The sequence below is a fragment of the Polypterus senegalus genome, chromosome 8 (genome assembly GCF_016835505.1).
Source record: "Polypterus senegalus isolate Bchr_013 chromosome 8, ASM1683550v1, whole genome shotgun sequence".
Taxonomy (NCBI): Eukaryota; Metazoa; Chordata; class Cladistia; order Polypteriformes; family Polypteridae; genus Polypterus; species Polypterus senegalus.
Window position 1 is genome coordinate 107,117,215 of NC_053161.1, and position 26,067 is coordinate 107,143,281.

At 36.3% G+C, this 26,067-nt stretch overlaps 1 protein-coding gene across 4 annotated transcripts in view; it reads left to right on the forward strand.

Moving 5' to 3' along the window:
• LOC120534191 (GTPase KRas) overlaps positions 1–26,067 on the forward strand; it is an 87,483-nt gene that overhangs the window by 16,395 nt on the left and 45,021 nt on the right. For all 4 annotated transcript variants that reach the window (XM_039761558.1, XM_039761557.1, XM_039761560.1 and 1 more), the window contains exon 2: positions 13,630–13,747. In XM_039761558.1, coding sequence (XP_039617492.1) covers positions 13,637–13,747 — 111 coding nt within the window. In that variant the 5' untranslated portion in view covers positions 13,630–13,636. The remainder of the gene's footprint in view (positions 1–13,629; positions 13,748–26,067) is intronic.

Sequence of the window (26,067 nt, forward strand, 5' to 3'; positions counted from 1 at the left end):
TTATCCCAAAGCTTTTGAGTCTCTCAGTTTTTTGTTTTTTTATATTTTTTTCCAATAGAGATATAAAATTTTGAAAGGTGTTTGTCTTTTGGCTATTTCTGTCAGATTTTTTAGCTAAACTATTATGTAAATATGGCTGTACTAGTCATTTTTGAATATTACAACTTCTGCTGAAAAGAATTATATGTAAAACTTGGGGTATAATTCCAGTTTCGTGGAATCCGCTGCTAGTATGCTACTAAGTTCTGTAGGTTTAAGTGCTCTCTCAGTGAACAGCGGAACAAGATTAATACCCAGTTTAAATAAATTGTATATAGTCTTGATTTAGCTTTGTTTCTGTTTGGTTTGCACAGTTGCCCATCTAATTAGTAGTACGCTGGCAATTGCCTATATTAAATTAGCTGTCATTATTGTAAACCGTATTCAGTTTGAGCATATGGAAAGGCCCAGAAATACTTATACAGAGAGTGGCGACAACAAGGGGAATACCAGTAGAATCCCATTTGAAGTACAGTTGTCTCTGTGTAACTGATTGGTAGATCTACCATCGGGGTGACCTGGGTGCATGCCCTAAGCGACACATGCTGCAGTAGACACTCCTGCTATGCAAGCATTTTTCTGTTTATACTTGCGCGCATACTTTACGTAAATCTAGAGGAATCCAGCAGGTGGCAGTGCGAGATATTATCACGGTGAGAACAGGTTCAGCGTCTCTGTGTTGTGAATTGCCTGGAACACCCACTAAATTCCGATGACACCTTACTGCAATTCTTTTGAAAAGGATGTTTAATGATTATATCCATCAATCCAGGGATGTGTCCATTCCAGCAAGCATTGGGCATGAGGCAGAAAAAATCCCTGGACAGAGCCTTAGCTCATCGCAAGGTGAATACAGGCATACACGTACACTGGAGTCATTTTAGTGGCGCCAGATCCCCAAATCTGCATCTTTGTAAGTAAACTGGAGCACAGTGTGGAAACCCAGCAGGAAAACATGTAACTCCAAGCAGGGAATACCAGCGACGTGACTCCCTGCGAGACAGCAGTGCTACCGCTCCGCCACCTTGCCAACCCCATGTGTGTAATTATTAACAGTATTCATTATTTAAACAAAATTTAATGATTTATCTGTAAAATGTAACATACATACTTTAATGCATTTCATTGTGAAAGTGATATCAAGTATAAATCTAAAGATTCTAAATTTGCAGAGAGTTGAAATATCATACATTTAATGTGTTCTATGTGTTGATCTATTGCAGCTTACCACTGCTGTCAGGTCCAAGAAGCTCGTAGCGATTAAAAACGTTTAAGATGATCTAGATAGACAGATCTGCTTTAATGATAAAGTAAACTACACGGTTAAAGTGAACATTTCAAGATTAAAACCAAAATTTCCACTTTAATCACAAAATACCTGTTTTCACCATGTCCTTAATTTTTTTTCCTCTGTGGCTCAAATACAGCACTGTACATTATGTTGCTGTTGTGAAGTTGCAAAAAAAAAAAAAAAAGAGAGCACAGAAGATCGTATGTGAAACTTTTAAAATGTATTGTGTCATTACGATCGGGAATATGCGATGCTTGAATATAAAAGCACCACGAATGCATCTGTATGTCGGCATTTTGCTTTACCGCATTGAACCATCCATCAAACATCGAAGCGAGCATATCAATCCCGTAGGATCTGCATGGAGGCTTTCTGTCACATGTAGATAGTAAACAGAGACTCTGACGTCATGTTCTGACTTTTATCACACTGCGCCCCCCGACTTTTTGCTGGTACTGCAACTCGCACATGTGTCACGTTAATTTCTGAGGACCTGCTCAGAGGATGTGACAAATGAATGCTGGGAACACGTGGCAGCCGTGATGCATGAGTGTACGCGTTCTTAACGTGAAGTATAAACGAGCCCTTAGTCTTCATCCTCTGCTAGTCCACAGCTTTGGGCACACTGTAACGGCGCCAAACCTGAAAGTTGGTCTTATTACTGTAAATACGTACTAAAACCAGATCAGCACAAGATCATCCCTTGCTGATTGCACATAGCTACTGACCTTAGAGAGTTAACAACTATACCATTTCTACTACTTACTTGTTTTTCTTTATTGTGATGTTTATTTTTATTTATGTGCACATGTATGTTTTATTTTTTTACTTGTAATTTTTATTTTTTCTTTAACTTCTTGTAAAGAGCTTTGATCCACATGTTTAATATGGAAGAGCTATATAAATAAACATTGTTGTTGACCAAAAGTGAAAGTAGAATTACACCCTGCCCCAAGCCATTTTCCAACACCCTTTTCTCTTGTAGTAAATTTATATAGCATCTATGCATGTCAGGTTTCTGCAAAATTGGGTCAATAGAGAGAGTTTGAAAGGAGCAGGTGCTGAATTAATGTTAACAAGGCACGCAAGGTGTGACAGAGAATTCATAATGAGATTAAATAGTTCAATCAATGTTGCTGCTTCATCTATAAAGCCTGCACCCTAAAGGCTCCCCTTCGAAAGTGAGCAACAGAAGTGGTTTGAAAGTGGCACTTGGAGCAAATGGGGCAGGTCCTCTAGCCACCTTCCATGTGTCTGCTGCTCCTCTTTAAATTCTGCACCATTTAAACATTGGATATAAATGAATGAGTAGGGATATACAGTTTAATCGGCCTGACAGGCACCATCTTTCACCCAACTTTGGACATGTTCTGTCAAAACATGAATACAGCCTGCAGCTGATATTATTGAATCTAAGAAACCAAGACCTTCAGTATCAATTGATCACTAGTGAGGTATGATGAAATGTCTAATACTTAATGCTTAATACCTCTGCATCAGTGAAGATTTTATTTTCTTAACCAATGTCCATGTGCCCTGCTGGTGATCACTTGTTGCTTGTTTTTTGGGAGGATATTTTCCCAGTGTGATAGTACCTTGCCTCATTTACTTGTGCCAGACCTCAGACTGTGGTGGATAAATCTTATTAAAAGTGCCATTGTTCTGAAGATAGTGCTACCATATGTTGTATTCTTTTATTAAAGTAACCGTTTCATTGTTAATCAGGGTGATCTGCTAAGCGTTGCAGAATGATGCCATTACAAAGGCCTATCTTCTTGCCATTCTTACTTGAAATGATGATTTTCTGTATTACTTTTTCTTTCAAGACATTTTGACAAACATTTGTAGTAGCTAACTTGTTTTTATAGCCAAGTTTTGAATTTTACTTACTGAATAATCAGCAAAAGGTTTGTGATTGGGTTCAGCCACGTGGATGTTTATGAGAAATATGAATTCAGATGATATAGTTTGCATATTTGGAATTATAGTAATACCAGGATGAATTCAGTGCAATATCTGGTTGATACTATCTTAAAGTATATGTTGAATGAATTCACTTTAGCACATGCTTGATAAATATATTGTCTTATGTAGATGGAAATGTAATAGATTTGATTGCCTTAATGTGTGTGTGTGTGTGTGTGTGTGTGTGTGATGTGAATGGGTAGGTGATTGGATGAAAGTGTCCAATAGTGAATGACTTAGTGTGTCTGCCAGGCCAAACGAGTATTTACAGTGCATCCAGAAAGTATTCACAGCGCATCAATTTTTCCACATTTTGTTATGTTACAGCGTTATTCCAAAATGTATTAAATTCATTTTTTTCCTTAGAATTCTACACACAACACCCCATAATGACAACGTGAAAAAAGTTGCAAATTTATTAAAAATAAAAAAACTGAGAAATCACATGTACATAAGTATTCACAGCCATTGCTCAATACTTTGTCGATGCACCTTTGGCAGCAATTACAGCCTCAAGTCTTTTTGAATATGATTCCACAATATGATGCTTGGCACACCTATCCTTGGCTAGTTTCGCCCATTCCTCTTTGCAGCACCTCTCAAGCTCCATCAGGCTCTCTAGAGATGTTCAATCAGATTCAAGTCTGGGCTCTGGCTGGGCCACTCAAAGACATTCACAGAGTTGTCCTGAACCCACTCCTTTGATATCTTGGCTGTGTGCTTAGGGTCGTTGTCCTGCTGAAAGATGAACTGTCGCCCCAGTCTGAAGTCAAGAGCGCTCTGGAACAGGTTTTCATCCAGGATGTCTCTGTACATTGCTGCAGTTATCTTTCCATTTATCCTGACTAGTCTCCCAGTTCCTGCCACTGAAAAACATCCACACAGCATGATGCTGCCACCACCATGCTTCACTGTAGGGATGGTATTGACCTGGTGATGAGTGGTGCCTGGTTGCCTCCAAACGTGATGCCTGGCATTCACACCAAAGAGTTCAATCTTTGTCTCATCAGACCAGAGAATTTTGTTTCTCACAGTCTGAGAGTCCTTCAGGTGCCTTTTGGCAAACTCCAGGCGGGCTGCCATGTGCCTTTTTACTAAGGAGTGGCTTCCGTCTGGCCACTCTACGATACAAGCCTGATTGGTGGATTGCTGCAGAGACGGTTGTCCTTCTGGAAGGTTCTTCTCTCTCCACAGAGGACCTCTGGAGCTCTGACAGAGTGACCATCGTGTTCTTGGTCACCTCCCTGACTAAGGCCCTTCTTCCCCCGATCGCTCAGATTAGATGGCCGCCCAGCTCTAGGAAGAGCCCTGGTGGTTTCGAACTTCTTCCACTTACGGATGATGGAGGCCACTGTGCTCATTGGGACCTTCAAAGCAGCAGAATTTTTTCTGTAACCTTCCCCAGATTTGTGCCTCAAGACAATCCTGTCTCGGAGGTCTACAGACAATTCCTTTGACTTCATGCTTGGTTTGTGCTCTGACATGAACTGTCAACTGTGGGACCTTATATAGACAGGTGTGTGCCTTTCCAAATCATGTCCAATCAACTGAATTTACCACAGGTGGACTCCAATTAAGCCGCAGAAACATCTCAAGGATGATCAGGGGAAACAGGATGCACCTGAGCTCAATTTTGAGCTTCATTGCAAAGGCTGTGAATACTTATGTACATGTGCTTTGTCAATTTTTTTATTTTTAATAAATTTACAAAAATATCAAGTAAAATTTTTTCACATTGCCATTATATGGGGTGTTGTGTGTAGAATTCTGAGGAAAGAAATGAATTTAATCCATTTTGGAATAAGGCTGTAACATAAAATGTGGAAAAAGCGATGCACTGTGAATACTTTCTGGATGCACTGTATTCTGCAAGAATTTGGTCCCAGATTTAATACACTTGATGATTCCTGAGTTTTTGGGGTGTCTCTTTTAGGCCCACATTTGATACCGTTTGTATACATGGTAGACGTTTATTATATAAAATAAACTTGGTTAGTTGCTATGTCATCAGAATATATTTCAGGTTTTTAATGAAGTTTTTATACTGCAAATATTAAAGTTACATGCAACTTTGTTTTTTCATTTTCATGTCATTTTTACATACCTTGCTGTCCTGTCAGAATGCAGTCTTCAATCTGTTAAATATACAGTTAAGCCTTTTTTGGTTCAGTGGTATGTACTGGGGCAAAGATTCTTGTGCAGGCTGTTAAGTAAAAATTATACTTTCATTAAGTTTTTTAAGGGCTGAATGAAACTACTGAGCATTTATATACCTCGTAATTTTAAGCTGTTCATACTTAACTAAGTTTTCCTAATTTTGTTCTTAAATGTTTGTATTTTTTTTCCTTTGTTGGTAGTTGGGAAATGGTCCTTATTGAGAAAATTATGGTACTTTTTTGTTATTACATTTTTAATGTGGTCTTGTAATAAACATTTTTTTTTCTTCTCTTCTTACACACCTGTTTGGAAACCTTAGTCTGATGAATCAAAGTAGGAAAACATGACACTATAGAAAAGTGTGTAATGTGAGATTTTGGAAGTGAACATGTGCAAATTATGATCCTAGTCTTGCACAGTGTAAAAATGCCAAAGATGAAAGGCAACTCTAGCAGATATAGGCTTCCTGTTTTTTTTTTTTTTTTATTTTTAGTGTGAAGTTTTGTGGTTACGGTAAATTAGACTACAACTAAAAAGAGATAAGAATCTTGGCTAAGTTAAACACACAAGATGATGCACTCTTTCCATTGCAGAGATTCTGAACAAAAATCAAATCCTGTAGCTAACAATTCTGGAATCCTTTACAATAGGTTCTGTTTTAACTTGACTCCTAGCAACAAAGAGAATGAGCTCCTTTCCTTAGTAAGTTTCCTAAACCCATTTTATCTTTCTGTGTAAGTACTTGAAACAATAATCAGCAAGAGGTGCTTTCTCCATTTCCTTGAAACAGATTTTAATGACTTTACTGGCAGTCCTGAAGTGGTTAATGGCGAGGTACAACTAGTAAATGTTGCAATACTTAATCTTGCTAGTAAATGAGAAACCATAATTTTATTATTTATTGTTTTTATTTGAGCCAATCCCGATATCATGTTACTGGATCTGTCAGATTTTTTTACACAAGCTTCTGTATAACCAGACAAGCCTTATCTTTTCTATATTAAAGTGTTAATTTTGTTATTTTTATAATCAAACTATATAGAGCACATGATACCTTTTCATTTTTTTTTAATTAACTAAATGAAATTCTGTAGTCTCTTTGTTCAGTGACCACAGAAGTACTAAAGTAAGTTAAATTCCCTTAAAATACATGCTCTTTAAACTAATAAAATATGTAGAGAAAATATGTGTCCATAATCCGTATGCCATTAAAGAAAGAAAAATGCTTCTTGTAATTACAAGGTGTCACATTGTTTAATTTCTTCTGTAAATTTACTTACCTGAAACAGCTTACTTTACAAAAGGTAGTTTTCACCACTAGTCTAAAATATATATATATATATATATATATATATATATATATATATATATATATATATATATATATATATTCTCATACTCGTACATTGATTCAATTAACTAATATTGGCAGTTCGGCACTGCTTAACTGTAAATATGCATGTAATTTTAGGTAGTAAACAATTTTGAATCATTAATTATACTGCAGCTTTTTTTGCTGTTAAAATATATACATTTACTATATTTATACAGGTTTTTTTGTTGATTATTTTTTCCAGTGTACCAGCTGGACATTTCTAATTCTTGAGTAGTAATTATAAATATGGATACCATTTTAATTATGCAGTGCTTGTTTCTTGCCAAAACCTACACTGTGACACACAAATAATAATAAACACTGCAAAAACCTTTAAAAATGCTGCAAATCTACCAAATGTTTATAAGATGCTCATCAAGATAATTCAAAGCTAACATACTTAATAGATTTACGTTAAAATAGGCTTTCTATATTAACAGCAAAATGTGTCTATTGTTTACTATGCAGCAATTTCAAATTCTTTTTTTTATTAATTTTTTTACTTTCTCGTATAAGAAGTATAGGGAAAGTACTGTAATCGTCCAAAGATTTGATGTCGAGATTTTGATGAATCTCAACGTTTTAGACCTCCCTGACATTCTTGTATAGGGAAAGTATTAGAATCCTCCATAAATTCAGTTTCGAGATTTTGATGAATATTAACATTTTAGGGCTCCCGGAGTCTGAAAATACCATTTTAGGAATTATGTCTGAGTGTCTTGTCTGTGTGTGTGTGTGTGTGTGTGTGTGTCTCGTGTGTATGTATGTAAACACGATAACATGAGTATGCTTTCATTTAGGTCAACCAAATTTTGCATACAAGTATTAGGTACAAAGTGTAGATTTCTATCAACTTTTGGACTATTTCCATTAACCAGAAGTGGTACTTTACCTTTTATTCATGTAACAGCAGAGTCCGATTTATTCAACTTTACTTTAATAATAATTGTTCAATATATTATTAATTTCATTTGTTGTTGATGGTTGTGTAATGTACACAATATAAAATTATAATCATTGTCTTGGGGTTTACTCCTCAAATATCCATCTTTATGTCTGAGTATACGAGAAAGTCTAGGGGAGATCACTCCTGATCATTTGTCTATTTGCACAGGTCAACGACTCTGATTCTTTTTTCTCTTTTTATTAGTCTACTTTCTTTAATGTAAAGGCTAATATTCCAGTTTTCTCTCTGTTAAAGTCTGCTTTACTACTGTCTGTTTCAAGTGAGGCATTACTTCCTATAAAGAGGGCTAGAACTAAATTCTGTAAAGCTTAGGAAAGCAGACGCTGAAAAAAACATTTTTTTGATCAGCCAATTCACTGATCACTGATCAAGTATTTTGTAGAATCAATTGGCCGATAAATTGTTGGCCAATCGATCAGAGCATCACTACTATTGGTCATCATTGCCAAACCAGCTATATTTTACTACTGACTGTTCTTGTTTAATAAAACGTGCGACCACTATAGGTCTAATTTGGCAGGACACAGGCAAGATTCGTAAATTAGTTTCTGATGGGGGAGTTGTATTAAATGAAAAAGGTGTATATGGTTAGTGCTGAATTCGGCAGTAGTGATGATGTTAATGGCTTTGGGGAATAATGTTCCTGTGTTTAAATAAAACTGTTACACTATTGCTATTATTAAATATTTGTCGCTTTAAGTCTAAATTACGCTTTAGTTAGACAATTGTTTTTTAATATATATATTGTTGCTTTTAAGTTGAATCTCTGTTCAAATTCTTTTTCAAGGCATACATAAGACTTCTACATTTTTCTCTTTATACAATAGGTCTTTTACATCTGTAAATGTTTTTGAAGTGCTATCATCCACAGTTTTCTAAATGTATTCATTTGTGTTAGACTTTTTAAACTTAATTTCCTCGATGCACAAATACATCCACATTTCACACGCCACTAGCCTGATTCCTTTTTTCTTGGTAACTTAATGTTGAATATTATACATTTTGTTTCAGTTCTTCAGTTTCTGCAAGTTAAATGTGAAATTATATTTCATACAGGAAATAACTTCATTTAAATATACACTTTAAAATCCTTAAAACTACTTAAGTTTCCATGCGAGATATGTATCAATGGGTATTAGACTTAACATGTTTTCATAAAATGCTTCAATATATTTGTCAGATGGTGCTGTTGATGCGGAAGAAGATAAAAATGTTAAAACATTTTTCGATAAGTTTTCAGTCTTATCGAAAATAAGTTTCAGGTTGATGGAGCACCCAAATAAAACATTGTGGTGTTCCATATCTGTTTTTTTTGTGAGAACAACATTTTTCCCCAGATTAGTTATGTCTTTTTATCTATATGGAGCCAATGTAATTTATCTCTCTCTATGTGATGTTAAATTCAGCCATCTCAAGAGAGAGAGAGAGGCAAGATTAGAAAACTGTGCCAGTCAGCTAACAGGAAGGGTGGGCCCAGATTGCAACAGATTTGCTTACATTTGAAAAAGAAAGGATTTCTCCCTTTTATAGGCAAAGATCTGGTAGCTTTATTCATGGATATTCAGACAAAACTACAAATATTCTGGTGATGGATATTAGATGGGCATGGTAAGTGGACAAATCCTGCATAATTCTGTGGTAGCACTCAGAGTATCACAATTGTGAATGAGAATACCCCTTCCCCTACATTTATTCAAGTTGTAAAAAAAAATTAGAATATATTTGATATCTGTACATGTATGAAATATCCTTAATACCAAGTGGTCCTGAGAGTACCCAACAGACGAAATGTTAATGGTGGTAATGTTCCGCAGTTTTTCTTTTAATACTGACACTTTATCTTGATTTCTTTGTTTATTATTTAGGCTAAAATCTGTGAATTCTGGGAATCTGCCTGTATATAATGAATTAAAACATACACAAATGTGACATTATTTGTCATCTTGTGTTACATTTATAATCTCTTTCACAGAAGCCATTGTTTTATGGAGGTATACCTAATCATGTTTGTTACTGAAAATCTAAAATAGACAGTATTTAAAAAAATATATATAAATATGAATAATTTTTATTGTTAATCAAATTTAAGATTTTTTTTTTTGGTCATCACCCAATTTTTGTCAGTACAACCTTCAATCCCATCCATCAGTTTTACAATGCATTTAATTCAGTTCAGGTTACAGAGCTTAATCCTGGCTGCAGGTAAACGGGGCACATATGGGCACACACAAATACGCTCTTTCATTGTCAGTTTTGGACTGCTGATTAACCTAATACCTAATGTCTTGAGTGGAAAACATTTATAATCTATACAGACTGAATTTGTGAGGTCAGCAGTCATAATTCCTGTAACACCTAATTGTTTAACCTGTACCTCAACATTCTATACAATTTTTTTTATTTGTAATAGTTTTTAGGGGCAGTATTCTGCAAAACTGGTGGTTAAATAATAGGAGCTATTTTGGTAATAATTGGTATAATTAATATTCATATTTAACTGTTATAATTAAAGTCCTGTTATTACACTGTAGAATATAGCTGATCTGCCAATTGTAAGCTTTTGTGCACATTGCTTCCAAAAGTTTTTGAATCTTTGTGATAACCATTTTCTTAGATTTCATAATAATCAATGTGGTTATAGAGAATCTAAAATGGATCTTTCTTAATTGTGTAATTACATGGGGTTCAACAACAGTATAGGATCAAACGGTTCAGTAATAGTTAACATTGGTTCTCAAAGTTCAATGTAAGGAAACATTTAATCGTGTGTAGTGCCTTTACTTGCCCTGACCCAGAGTTGACTCTGTCTTCAAAGCCAAATAGATGAATTTGAGTGTGTATGTATGTGCACGCTACTGAGAAATGCATTGTCTATGGCCATACATTTAAAAAGTCTCTTGTTACGGTTATTCTTACAAATACCACTTGCCATATGCTGTCAGTAATGAATGTAATGTGATCAGATAACCTTTGGGATTCCTTCCCCTCCTATGTTTCCAGGAAGAAAGAACATTTTACAAAGTATTTAATGGAGATGCGTTAACTTTTTTCATTTAAAAAAAAAAAAGTGTAAGAGGAATTTAACATATTTTAGAGCCTTATAAATGTTTAGTTGTCTAGAATGATAACATTTACAGTTGTTAAAGATAGACATTTACAGTTGATTAAAGTAGACAAGCTAACGTCTTTGTAGAAAACCTATGAAAGATATTTTAGTTTATTCAGTTACATGAGATGTTGGGACATTGAATGAACTGTGGTTCAGTAACTACCTTTTGAAACTGGTTATTCTTGCTTTCTCCATTTTTAGCCCATTACATTTGGAATTTGACAAATTTATGTTAAAGGCAGCATTGCACTGTACACTATTGTCACTACAAAATATCATGATCACTGTTCTTTTTTTTAATCAGTACTGTATTGTGAGCCAGGTAGGCTGCAGCTAAAATACACTTTTGAACCTGGGACTACCGATAGTCATGGCCAAGAGTAATTCGGCAATGCCGACACAAATAAGTAAGAGTGAGGTGCATCATAGTGCTCAGAGCCTTTATTTATATGAAACAAAGTGCTCAAACAGTGCAATGTGGAATCTTCTTAATATAATTAAATAATCAAAGTTCCATAGAATCCATTTAATCAAATTTTGAAAATCCAGAATAAAACAAGCAAAACATTGTTGTTTTTTCTTTGTTTTGTTTCTCCATCTTCCCAAACCACACTCTCCAAGCCCAACATGTCTTTCTCTTTTCATCTCCGCAGCGGACCCTATCTATTTTCTTCTGCTGTGTTTCCTTCTGGCAGTCATTCAACTGCCTCCTTGGGCATCTGCCGGGACACACTGACCCAGACCTCCATCTTCCCTTACACCATTTGTAGCATTTGTTGAATGCTGATCAGCCTGCTCTTTAAGGCTGTTCAGCAGGAAACAAACCACCCAGGAGTATCATTCCCTTCAGTGAAGAAACTGGAATCGGCTTCACACTCACTTGTAAAAATAGCAGTCAGTTGAAAACAGAAATGTAAAGGCAGAAGTAGGTTGGGAGCATGCACAGATACAGAGTGTTGCTACACCCATCACACAGTGAACCACCTCAGGATCCTAAATTAGGACCTGAGCACAGCTGTGCAGTGAGTGACATCTCGGCACCACAATAGTTCAAATGGAACTGAACAGTGAACAGTGTAAGGTTTTTTTTCAGTGGATGGAGAGCCAATCCTGTCCTCAATCCCCGAGTTTCCCTGCAAGTTGGAGGACCTGCTTGCAGGGCTGGGTGCAGGTTAGAGTCATACCCAGAATGGAGCATTTGCAGGTTAAGGGCCATGCCCAAGGGCCCTACTGAGTGGAATTTACATTTACAGGATTTGAATCGACAACCTTTCCGATTCCTGTTGCAGATCTCTAGTCTCAGAGCCAAATGGTCAAACCATTTTCCCTGTTAGCCACCAAAAGAAGGCAAGCTTGTTTATTTTTCAGAATTTTTGTGTAGCCCTCATCTATATTTATTGTGATCTGTGAATGAAATAAATGTGGATTACCAACACATAGTTGAGGATACATCATTCTGTGTTTTCTGTACTCCCAGCCATTTAACCTTATCATCGTATTCTTCTGTAGAAACTTGGAATATGATACTATATGTAAGGAGTCTACTTTTCTTCTAATTAGATATCTGTGTCATGTAAGCCTGCATTTTTTTGGTATTTTATATGTGTGTGTATACATACACTATATGGAGGAAAATGACTCATCAGAATATCTGTTACTTTATTTGCATGTACAAAAGCGTTTAGAACATTTTGAGGCCAGATCTGGGCAGGGTTGAGGTGCAATAATAAAAAATAAGACTGCAGGGAACATCTCAAAAGAAACTATAAGTGTTTTGGTCTTCCTCTGCACTTTAATTAGTTAAGAGCAATTATTCATTTTACCAAAGCCCAACCCTCTTTTTCTCCAAGCCACTCCCAAAAACCCTAGATATTATACCAATATTCTAGAAAGTGCCATGATGCTAGCATTACTGTGAGATGCAAACTATATTCCATAGCAAGATCTTTTTGATGAATATCAGTTAGACCTTTGAATATCTCATGCACAAATGTAATCAACCTTGAAAGATGTATTTTCAAAAGAACTAAACATTTTCTATTTTGGAATCTTGTGTTTAAATAAATGTAAACTTTGAACAGTACGATATATTTCCATTAAGGGAGTAAATTGATGCATAATGTTTATCTGATTATTTCATGGGGTGCACTGGATCCTTATTTATGAGAAAATGTGTGGGCACAATGTATTCCTTACACTGTTAATATTAATAAATAAGTAATAGGGAGTTAACAGACTTAATTTAAATATGAATTAAGTCAGCAGTGTACTAATTGCTGCTTAAATGTATTAATAATTAAAATTCAATAAAGGTTTATTTGCTCATAGTTAATATATGGTTATATATAAGGCATTGGTAGAAATTATTGGGTAAACTGGCTACATCCAATAGAATAACCAAAAGAACAGTAAATGAAAGATGCAATCTGAAAGTTTGTATGTGTGGTGTTACATTTTGAGATTCTTATTAGATACAATATTTTGGTATATTGAAAGTGAAAGGACTTGATGAAAGTTTCTTACATAGTGTTGAAGAGTGGGGAGTTTTTTTCTCTAGTAATTTATTCATTTGTTCCTTATAAATAGAAGAATTGATAACATTTCCAATTTTTTGAAATGTAGTAGTTTTGTTGAAGATTAGAATGTTTTTACGAAGACCAAGAGCATTTTTCATTTACGTGTTGTTCATTATATATTTTAATCTTCCTTCACTTTTTTTATTACAGGTAAATAATGACAGAATATAAGCTTGTTGTGGTTGGAGCTGGTGGTGTTGGGAAGAGTGCCTTGACCATACAGCTTATTCAAAACCATTTTGTGGATGAATATGACCCAACAATAGAGGTAAAGGATTTCAAATTTTCCTTTCTCAGAAGCAGCATAGTGTAACTATTATAATCCCTTACAAATTTCATTATTCAAAAATTCAGCACTTGGTGTCCACTAGATAATAATGTGTTTTATAGAAAGTCTTTCTGACTAAACAATCCAGGTCTGCTATGTTTTAATGTAAATTGGAGGATGACTACAAGAAAGCATTTGTTTAATGTGAAGGCTCTCAGGTTCATGGTAAATGAAATGCATGTCTAATAATGCAGTTCTTTTTTGGTTAATGCAATTATAGTGCAGAAACTGAAAATGTGCCTTATTTTTTGGATGACTGATCGCTGTAAGATGTGAAACAGACTTCATTCCAAAACAAGCTTGTGTGTCATGTCTAATGTTATTATGTACTCTTTCTTAGCCTAGCAAAACAGTATAAACTAAAACAAACTGAAAATTACTTGTAATCCAGGCTGATGTGGTCTTAATTCTTCAGTGCAGCCAAGCCATTCTACGTACAAAGAATTACTCCTTTTAATAAACCATAATATCCTTCATTAGAGGAAATTCCTTAGTATTCTCAAATCTGTGTATTAGTTTAAGTTTAGTTATCTGGCCACACTGCAAATTTCTCCTTTTATGAACCTCAATCTTTTAGCCCAAGTTTTAGCAATAATAGTAAAAACAAAGTTGAACACCTCTTTAAACTGAATTCCTCTGACAGCAATATACAAACCTGTGTGGCACCCGCTAATTAATGCTATGAACTGCCTGAAATCATCTAAAATCAAAATTATTCAGGTTCCTGAAAATAAATTTTAAAAAAGTGCTATAGTGTAAATTACTCTGTCTCATTACTGGGTTAGCAAGAAAGTATTGTAGCGGACAGCTGTCCAAGTGGTTGGGTGATGCTTGAGTAGCAGCTAGGAAGGAGGAGTTGCTTCCTTTGATCAGCCTTGAGTTAATTCTAGAAAGAGGGTAGAAATGTTCACAGAAAAGCATAAATAATGGCCTCACAGAACTATTAGTGATTACTTTAGTTTCAGTGATGCTTTAGGAATATGACAGCAAAAGCTTGATATCAAGATACCAACAGTGTTCAAGTTTTAGGGGTATTTACCCAAGGTATTACATGCTTTTGCCTCCCGTGAAATTGAGAGTAAATTGTTTTGCTATAAGCAGTTACATTCCATAGTGTCAGAGTAACCAACCCAGGAGAACTTAATGAGATCTCCTGAATACCATGGCTTCTTTTGCTAGTCATTTAGCAGTGTTGAAATTCTATGCTCACTCTTTTATTTATATATATATATATATATATATATATATATATATATATATAAAAGAGTTAGCATGTTTTCCACACATCCATATATATATTTTTTTTTTTTTGCCAAAAATGAATGTTTAATAAGCATTCCACTGTGACATGATGATGCAGATTGGTTAGTTACTTTAGAAATGCTGGATACTGTAAATTACATAACTGTGCTGTGTGACAATTTTATCATCAGCCCCTAACCGTGGCATTGTAAATATTATTTTTGTCCTATCAGAACTGAGATACTGTGTGCATTTTAGTGAGAAATTGTGATTTCCTCCGGAAGTGTGAAAAATAGACATCAAAGGTTAACATAGGTGAATGAATTAAGCTTTTCTTTGTGCTTTAATAGTATTGGGACCTTTATAACCTAACTGAAGGAAAAATTGCATCACTACATAACATACATCTGTCTCTCTTTTTAAAATGCAAAAACACAGGTTTTCTTCAATACATTACAGATGTGATTATAAAACTAAACTAGAAATTTGTTGTGAAATATTACATAGATATTTTCCTTTAGTTTTTTAATTTTGATACACAGGACATTTTTAAAATGTAAAATGCTTGTATACTGTGTATACTTGTATACACAGAAATGTTCAGGGTGTATTTGGCTAACATGAGGTCATTTGTTCTGATATGATTTAGGCTTAGATGGTAAAACAGTAGAAATGCCTGTCACAATACCATTTATACCAATAGATAATGGATTTTTAGGTTTGGCTATTTTGGGCCATTGGTTTCATTGTAATAAAGAGTCTGAAAATTTTCACTGTTGCCACATATATTATGAAGGTATGCTTTATTTTAGCTTCAGTTATATAATTTTGAAAGTGTTAATCTTCAGCAATTCAGTTGTCCAGTTAATGACACAACTGAGTTTACTGTAGCCAGTAAAAGCAGACACGAGTCCTTTTTCTGTGAAATCAAATGTACATGTTTGGTTTGCTTGTCTGCAAATGCATATACATTGAGAAATGGGTAAACATGGTTTAACTGAGACAGGAGCAAGTGACGCAAAATCCCAGGGGTTATGTGCTGAGTTTCATGGATTGCCACCAGAACATTTTATTGTTCCTGCTATACTACTTTCATTTAATTAGTGTTTTTGTGTTGTTCCTTAAAGTGTCCTTCTTCTTTTTTTATTTATATATTTTTCGGTTGTTTAGTAATTAATCCATTTTAACAATTTGGACCACAAGCAGAAAATGATTATCTTCCAACTGCACTGGACCATTTGGCCAAAAGTAATACAAGCAGTCTCTTCTAGAACCTAAAGATGAAAAATGTCTATGAGCATGGAGCCTAAGCAAAGTGAAGGAGTCATAGAGATTTAAAGAAGTGTGCATTACTGCAGACAATTAGGGAATCCATTCCCGGGAATTCGGGAATCCCGGGCTCCCGGGGATGACACAGTGCACGGGCATCTCACAAGTGAACGGTTTTAGAACAACCGACACTTATTTGTAATAAAACTACTGCAATATGTTGACACCAATAAAAGACTAACCTTGTCTACAAGAAAGTTCATGCTGTCATGTAAGTACATGTATCTAGTTCAGGGGTGCCCATACTTTTTCGGCTTGCGAGCTACTTTTAAAGTGACCAGGTCAAAATGATCTACCTACATTAAAAATGCTATATATATATATATATATATATATCTATACTAATAAAAGGCAAAGCCCTCACTCATCACTAATTCTCTAACTTCCCGTGTAGGTAGAAGGCTGAAATTTGGCAGGCTCATTCCTTACAGCTTACTTACAAAAGTTAAGCAGGTTTCATTTCGAAATTGTACACGTAATGGTCATAACTGAATCCTACTTACGTACATATATACGGCCATAGCCTGCAGCTCGGTCGCCGTGTGAGGCGGAGTTGCGTCCCCCATCACCACGCCTCTCACGTAGTTGGCTGCCTGCCTATATTGCGTCCCCCATACCCACGCCTCCCACGTAATTGAGTGCCTGCCCATATAAGGCCGTCCGTCAGCAGCAATCCAATAGATACGCTGCTGCTAAATATTCGCAGGCAAATCAAAAAGCTAATACCGGGAATGCCTGTTAAACATCTTAGATTCATGAGTAGTGATTTGGGTGGTAAGATCTCTATCGAGGTGATCACTGTAATATTTATTTGTCATTGAAATGTATTATTATCAGGCATGGTTTAGGCACCTATGTCATCAGGAAGGCACCAGAAAAAGGGACCTCAAGGTTACTATTATGGAAGTTAATTTGCACGGATGTCGTGAATGTAAGAGCTGTAATAAATAAAGTTCCCCTGTATACTTTAAAAGAAAGTCTCGCCATCATTTAATTTTTCACGATTTGTGAAAACAAGACATGGTGTCAGAATAGAGGACAGTCATGGATTTTGTTGGAGTTCCCTCGCCACGAATTGACTGGGATTCTCTTAACCTGCCGGGAAAATGGAAAAAATTCAGAAAGCACGTGGAGCTGATGTTTTCTGGCCCGCTAAAAGGCAAAGACGAGAGTGAGAAATACAGTTACCTGCTCCTGTGGACTGGGGAAAAAGGAAGAGACATTTTTAACACATGGACTCTCACCCAGGAGGAAGCCAAGGTACTGAAAAATTACTATGACTGTTTTGAGGCGTTTGTCATGCCTAAGACGAATACGATATTCGCGAGATACAAGTTTAATGAGAAGACGCAGGGTATAAACGAGACCTTTGATCACTTTGTAACGGAGTTAAAATTGCTGGTGAAGGACTGTGCTTTTGCAAACGAAGATAAGATGGTCAGGGATAGAATAGTGTTTGGCACAAACTCAGTGAAAGTGCGACAGAAACTTAAGTGCCGGGTCTGAGCTAACATTAAATAAAGCCGTGGACATCGCAAGATAGCACAAGCACAGCTGAGAACCCTCGATGCATGTACTTCGAGCGGCTCACGTGAACTGACTGTGAATGCAGTATGGGGACAACAAGCAAGAGCTCCAAAAAACGCATTACACAATTGAAAAGGCAGCAAAAGAATATGACATGAGTGATGCATACAAGCATATTCATAAGTGCAGCTACTGCGGAAACAAAGCACATGGTGGAAAAAGTCAATGTCCAGCTAAAGGAAGACAGTGTTGAAAATGTGGTAAATTGAACCACTTCGCTAAAGTTTGCAGGACTGGGAAAGGTAAACCTATGCATGCAGTGTGTGATGTCTCAGATAAAGAGGAAGATGAGCTGTTTATTGATGCAGTAAGAAAGGAACAACCCTCTGAAGCTGAACAAGCCTTTGTGGACATATCAATAGGAAAGCAAGGTGTAAAGCTTAAGTTTAAATTAAGTTCATAGACCTGCTGCCGCTAAATATTCGCAGGCAAATCCACAACTTAATACCGGGAATGCCTGTTAAACATCTTAGATTCATGAGTACCGATTTGGGTAGTGAACACTTCAATGAATGAAACCTGTTATGTTTACAACGGTTGACAAACACGGAATGTAACTTGAACACAACACATCCTCCAAATACGAACCTGATTCAAAGAAATGCTGTCATCAAGGATTTAATTAGCATCAACACTCATAAGTCACAAAACATTGACAATCATGTTATGTTATTTTTAAAATGTTTCCTTTTCTTTTTCATAACTTCTTTAACACACTACTTCTCCACTGCGAAGCATGGGTATTTTGCTAGTGTACATATATATATATATATATATACACATACAGTACAGGCCAAAAGTTTGGACACACCTCCTCATTCAATGTGTTTTCTTTATTTTCATGACCATTTACAGCACTCCATCACTCTCCTTCTTGGTCAAATAGCCCTTACACAGCCTGGAGGTGTGTTTGGGGTCATTGTCCTGTTGAAAAATAAATGATCGTCCAACTAACCTGACTTCTGCACAACACACACAACTGGTCCCAACCCCACTGATAAAGCAAGAAATTCCACTAAATAACCCTGATAAGGCACACCTGTGAAGTGAAAACCATTTCAGGTGACTACCTGTTGAAGCTCATCGAGAGAATGCCAAGAGTGTGCAAAGCAGTAATCAGAGCAAAGGGTAGCTATTTTGAAGAAACTAGAATATAAAACATGTTTTCAGTTATTTCACCTTTTTTTGTTAAGTACATAACTCCACATGTGTTCATTCATAGTTTTGATGCCTTCAGTGAGAATCTACCAATGTAAGTGGTAATGAAAATAAAGAAAACACATTGAATGAGGAGGTGTGTCCAAACTTTTGGCCTGTACTGTATATATCATAGTTTTACTGTCAATAAATGCAAAGAGTACGTGACACGTGTTTTGCCCTTTACGTTGCGCCACGGCGTGTGGTTTGTTTATTTGACAGCATGTAGATCGGGGTAATTACATTCATGGCATTCATAGTCTGAATCACAATCTGATTGTATGGGTGGTTACCTACCAGGTAACGCTTGTGTTGGCAAACATCCGCCACAGTGCCCTCTTCAGTTGCGAGAAGCAGATCATAGAATGTTGCACAGTTTTACTGTCAAATAATGCAAAGAGTACGCGACACGTGTTGTGCCCAAATTCTGGGCTCATCAGGCGTATACACTCACTGCACATCAGCGTCCGAGGTGAAGCCATGTAATGTGGTTCATTTATTTGGCAGCATGTAGATCGGTGTAATTACATTCATGGCATTCGTAGTCTGAATCACAATCTGATTGTATGGGAGCATGTGGGATGACCAGTGTGTTAGAAGGAAAGAGAGGACTGGCCGCCCTGTATGTCAATTAAGTGGCAAATGCCATAGGGAGGATATATGATAGACTAACGCTTGAAAAAAATTTTTTTGAATGCAACGCGATCTACCTGATCAGATACTGATACACTTGTTCTAAACAACGCCCGCGCTTGCCGTTGCTCTGAAACACCGCCATTTCAGCTTTTACTGATGCATCCAGTTTCTTGTCATCATTCTGTTATGGCAAGTTTCTTGGCACAGATAATGTGGATGCAACAGACTGACACATTGCAATTTCAATTTGCTGTTGCGTCAATGAAGTCTGCCCTGTCCCGGCATTCATGAGCTGCTGAGTGCAGACTCCTCCCAGTCCACTATACTCCGTCTTAGTCGTAGCCGGGGGACTGACGACTGCAGCTGGTTGACTGAATCAGTCTGCAAAACACTACACCGTGGGTCAAAAAACTGTGCCACTTAATTATTTTTAACTATAACTCTGTTATTTCTTGATCGATTTTTACACGTTATATATGCAAGCTTGGCCATTCCCGGTTTCCCGGGAATTACAGCAGTTTCATTCCCAGGAATGCAGGAATGAAAAATGTCCGGGAATGGATTCCCTACAGACAATGGTACAATCCCTTCAAAGCACCATAAATTATTGATTGAAAAAGACTGTTGTCCACTCACCTTATCTTGACATTGGTAAAACGGATTCATCACATAAGCAGCAATTGGAATACTGATTCATATATGCACTTCAGCAAGAATTCTTTTTTTCAGCTCTCATCTCATAATCTCAAACTGCATTTCCTTGGCCACAAGGCAAGCAGGCTGGCCCAGACTTCCCTGTCCCCAGATAAAGATTTTAGCTGCTCTTGCAGAATTCCCAGGCCATCTGAGAAATGTAATCCCTCCAGTACATCCTGGGTCTTCCACTGGGTGTCCATATAGTGGGATGTGCTGGAGCAGCTGTAGGGGGAACCATCTTAGGCCATTTTTACAGCATGGCCAAAACCACCTCAGTTTGCTCCTCTCGATCCAGAGGAGCAGTGACTCTACTCTCAGGCCGTCCCAAACTGCTGAGCTTCTCACCCTATCAGAGTGTCATCCCAGCAGACCTACAAAGAAACTTCATTTCTGCTGGTCATCCTTACAATCTCATTCATTCACTCTTGACCATAGGCGAGGACAAGGTCATAGGTTGGTTGGTAATCCAAGAGTTTTGTCTTTATATTCCGCTCCAGCTTTACCCTTACGGGCCAGTATAGCACCCCCAGAACAGCTGAAGCCATTACCCTTTTCCATCTGAATATTTTTTAAGTTACAATTTTGTTTTTAGAAACTTTGACATATTTAAGTTTATAAGAATTTTTTATTTGAAGTTTTTCTTAATTACATATTTAATTTGTGTTAAGTTTCTGTTTGAATGATTTCAGTTATACAAAATGTCCTCAAAGTGATTTGCTTCTACTTTAGTTCAATGTGAAATTTCAAAAATAGAAAAAGAACAACATAATAGCTAATGAATAATTAACAATAATGTGATGCTGAACTCCAGACAATATGAAGTTTCTGGTGTCTGTTACTATTTTTAAAGCATGTTTTATTGATATTTTAAGAAACAAATCTGTATTTGAGAGAGAGAATTGGCATCCAATGCTAAAATTATACTGTAACATACAGAAATTGGAAGTTTTTGTCTATTCTGTTCAGTGTATCTTTGATAACATCACTGAAAAATATTAGACGTATTGGCACATAACTGTTTCATATAGGAGAGTAAGCTTTTATATTGACTCGCAGCATTCTGAAAAGTATTTGCTTTGATGTTACTTGTCTGTATGTTTAGTTTGTATCATATTGTGCCATTACATTATAAGCAATGGACATCCATGGTATTCTTGCTTAATTGCTTGTTGCATGTAGAAAATGCATACAATAAGTAAACAAAACATTGCAGTCTGTACAGTGAGTGTATTCTCTTATTTGGTCATACAAACAGTTGGTTGTCTAAGAGACAAATGCCTGCCTTATTTTAAAATAAGTAGCATATGTGGTTGTGATTTTTAAAGAAGATTCTGTTTTTCAGTATGTGTACATTTTGAACTTTGTCATAGTCATAGTATCTAATTTGCCAACATGAAGATAAATAATTGTCTAGGGCAAATCTTTGTTATTTAATTTCCCTTTCAGCACACCAAATGTGCTATTGTTTATTTCCATTACTTTACACGAAAATATGCACAGTTAGAAGCTACTGAGGTGTAATTTCATAACCTGAACAAAGCGACTAAGCTGAATACAATAAAATACTACAAAAGATTTTACTTCCTGTTTGCAGCATGTATAATAATATTGCTTACTAGTTTGTGGAGTGTTTAGAGAATAATTATTTCAACATCCATAGTTATATTTTCACATAGTTAAATTATTTTCCACCTAGATTAATTATAGCAGGGTGTTTTGAAGATAAAAATGTCCAATCCGACAGAAAATGTTCTGCACTGGGAAATATAACCGTTGCTTTGCTTGATAATTACATATTACAGATTTGAATTGGACACAACGCTGAATTGCCTGGACAGCCTTGTAGTCGCCCAGCAATTCAGATGTAACATGGCACACTAGTGACCCCCCCCCATCTCACCAATTATTATAATTTTTACTACTACTGTTGTTATTTATTTATTTTGAAGATGCCTTTATTCAAAGTGATTTGCAAAGCAAGTTATAATTCACCTAAGTTAGGGCTGTCACTTTTATAATAATATGTGCACATTTGAATTATAGTTTGACTAAACAAAGCTGAACCGTTCATCATTGTGCTGCTGTGCAATGGTGGAAAATTTTTCAGATTACCATGTTACTTGGCTGTATTCACAAATATCCTCTAGCATCAATAACACCATTTAAGAGATTGAGCAGTTTTTTTGTGTGTACAGGCCCTTCAAGGAAAAGGCTAGGGATCTGCACCCCGGTTTGAATCCCATAAACTACAGTAGTGACTCTACTCTGTTGCGCCCTGTTGCTTTACTTCCAATTGCCTCGTCCTGGGTGTGATGTTAACATGCATCCAGCCCTGCAGGCAGACCCTCCAACTTGCAGGGAAAACTCTGATTGGTGTCAGGATTGGCATACCAGCCACTGGTTTTATTAAATAAAAAAAAACCTCATTAAACTGTTCAGTATGGTGCTGAGGTGTCATCTGTTGCACTGCTGCACTCGGGTTCCAATCCGGGTGGTTCATTGTGTGGTGGGTGTGGCAATGTGCTGTAATCAGTGCATGCTCCCAAACAGTACAAGACCTTCTGAGAGATTTTCGGAATGTTTCTCTGGATGGCTGCCATCACAAGCCCTATTCTACAGGAACATAAGAAATTCTAGTGCTTGCGGTTTCTCTTGTGTAGCATGCATTCATAAGCATTGGAAATGGGTTAGTTTTGAGTTGCCAGTATATCTAGTGCTGGTCTTGTCTATAATAGTAAACTAATCATATTATTCAACTTATTATGAGCTCAGCAGTGTTAACAGTGGTATAAATGGTACACATATACTGCTCTTGTTAACAAAAGAGCTTAAAAAAATTAAGGGTAACTAAGATTTGAATCCAAAACATTTGTTTTAAAAGTATAAAATGTACTAGTATGTTACCAATTAACTCTTTCTTTCAAATAGTTATATACAGTTGCATAAAGAGGTTAAATGAATGTAGGAACATGCACATTTGTATACTGTGAACCCAGGGGTATAGCAGAGTTGTAATTATTTATTTCCTTATTATTGAAGTGAAAGTAATTTAATATAAATACCATCATAATGTAGACTGTAGAAGAAGAGTAAAGGCTTCTTTCAGCTATCAGTCTAGATTGTAGTATGGTCATGTTTTTTACATTACATTAGAGGAATGTAATTATAATGAGAAGTCAAGGTCATCAATGTCCAAAATAGTCTAAACAAAGATTTTTATATGGCTCCTGTAGTGACATGCTCCCAGATAAAATACTCCCATTCTTAACAGTATCAAGAATACTTTTTTTTTTTTTTTTGCATTCTCTGAAGCTTACAGAATTTCATTTTTAGGCTTTTACATGTCTCTCCTGCTTGGAACTTAAGCATTTAACAGACGTTTTTCATGTCGTTAAGTTTCTGATTCAGCCTCTCATGAATTAACTTCTCAATGTTTACCTTGTTTTATGCTCACATGTTGTAAAACATCTGATGTAGCTGACAGGTGTAATCTTTCTCTCCTTTCTTTTTGTTACCTGAAATAAGGAAAACACCTTACTTATCTTGGCTCTCTGATCTAGTTGTCCTTGTTCTGTTACCTCCACTTTTTCAAAGGCTTCTTTCTTCTTGTGTAGAGAAGTCTGTAATAAGAAGGCATAGCCTTCCTGTGACCAGGAAAGACCCAGAAGGCAGTAATGGAGAAATCAGAAAGGTGCTTTCCCATCCTCAAAGTGGGTCATTGTACGACCTCTGTCTCTGCATGTTTTGTGCCAAAGGCAAATTCATTTCAATGTATTTTTTGTATAGCACTCATGAGAGAGTTCATATTCAGGGAACTTATCCATATTTACAACTATAATAAACTAACACTAAATAATTTAAACCATAAAATATCTATGTACTGTGAGGCAAGATACAGAATCCTTATATGAAAAGGGTTTAATTTTGAATTAACTAAAATATAATTAATAACGCATCTGCAAAGATCGGTCTTACTAGGAGGATTGCCAATTAAGGGCATGTGTTGGCTGTGAAAAATGTCTGACAGCACTTTGATATTTCATTCTGAGGCTGCTGAATGACTTTTAAAAGGCCAGCCTCTGCCTAAATTGCAGGTTCCTTGGCCATAAACTTCAGAATTATTTCATGTGTCATAGTGAACTGTCTCAAAAATAATGACAGCAATATGCCAAATCTCAACCAGTTGCATCACCAAAAGGAAGCAGCAGTAACTGGTCGAACTGCCCAGCTGGGATAGATGATATTTTAGATGATAGTTGCTAAATGGCACAAAAGTTCAACCTCGTAAATTTAGAATTGAATTGGCAAATATTTGACACATTCTTCGCAAAAACTGTATGTCATAAATTTCACAAAGCTGGAATCGATGAGGCAAACGCCATTCAGCAACTGCTTATATCCAAAACCAATGCACAAAAAGTATACAACTTAGTATAAGAAGTACTAGGCCTGCACCCTTTAGTAAGGGAAAAAGGAAGATTGTCTTATGAATTCTCTTTAACCCTATTTCTTTGTCTTTGTTTGGAGGAAGCTACAGGATGTCTTTACCACATAATGTCTATTGCCTTCTGTGAAACATGGTGCATTGGTAATTGTATTGGCAACCATCTTGTCATTATGGAAAGTGATTTCACTGTAGGACAATGAAATGACCAATATTACTTTCTATAGAACCAGATACACCCTTTGGTACAAACACTGTTCGTGGCCTCGTAAATCATCAAGGCTAATCTTCATTGGACTTTATGTTAGTTCTATAGTGCAAAGTATAGATGATTTCTACTTTCTTTATCACTTGAACTGGAGAATTCCTCAAGAAGCGTGCTATGATTTTCCACTACAGACCGTTTAATACTGAAGCTAATCGGTATCTTCAGATTAGCATCTGTTGGTGCTGTCAATTACTACAATAAACAAATTACAACAGTATATGACTCTTGGGTGGATGCTGGAGAGTTGACACAAACTTTAGAATAACTAATATTATGCCCAGGTAAAAATGGAAAAAATGGATGTTGATAAACCAGATCATACAAGAGTAGTTGAAACAAAGAATGAGTGAGTAATAAATACAATAGCAAACTTTATATCCCTCTGGGTCTTACTGTATAACAGGTAATAGGAGTCCTGAATAGCATGGTTGGTCCACTTTCTCTCAAGTAAATCACTGCCTAAATACAATCCTTTTTGGCCTTTATCACCTCTCACTCCAAATTGTCTGGCCTCTCTTCTCTGACAGATGGGGTCAGGCCACTATTATTCTCTCATCTCCAGGCTAGTCTGTGTGGAGCTCAGCAGCTTTTGAAAATTTGTTGCGAATATTTTGGTTCCTTGTCTCAAACCACTTTTTCAGGGTCCATAATGCTCCACAGAACTCCTTCCCCCACTGTGGCCCCAGGGATCTCTGCAGTCCTGAGCCCCCTACCTGTAACATAGGTATCACCAGACAAAGGTAAACCTGGTGCCTCCTTCCCATTTAATTGTACAGTACGTAAATGTAGTTTAGTAAATGTAATTGTATTATGAATGATACCCATGAGAATGAATATAAAATAAGGTGATGGTCATACATT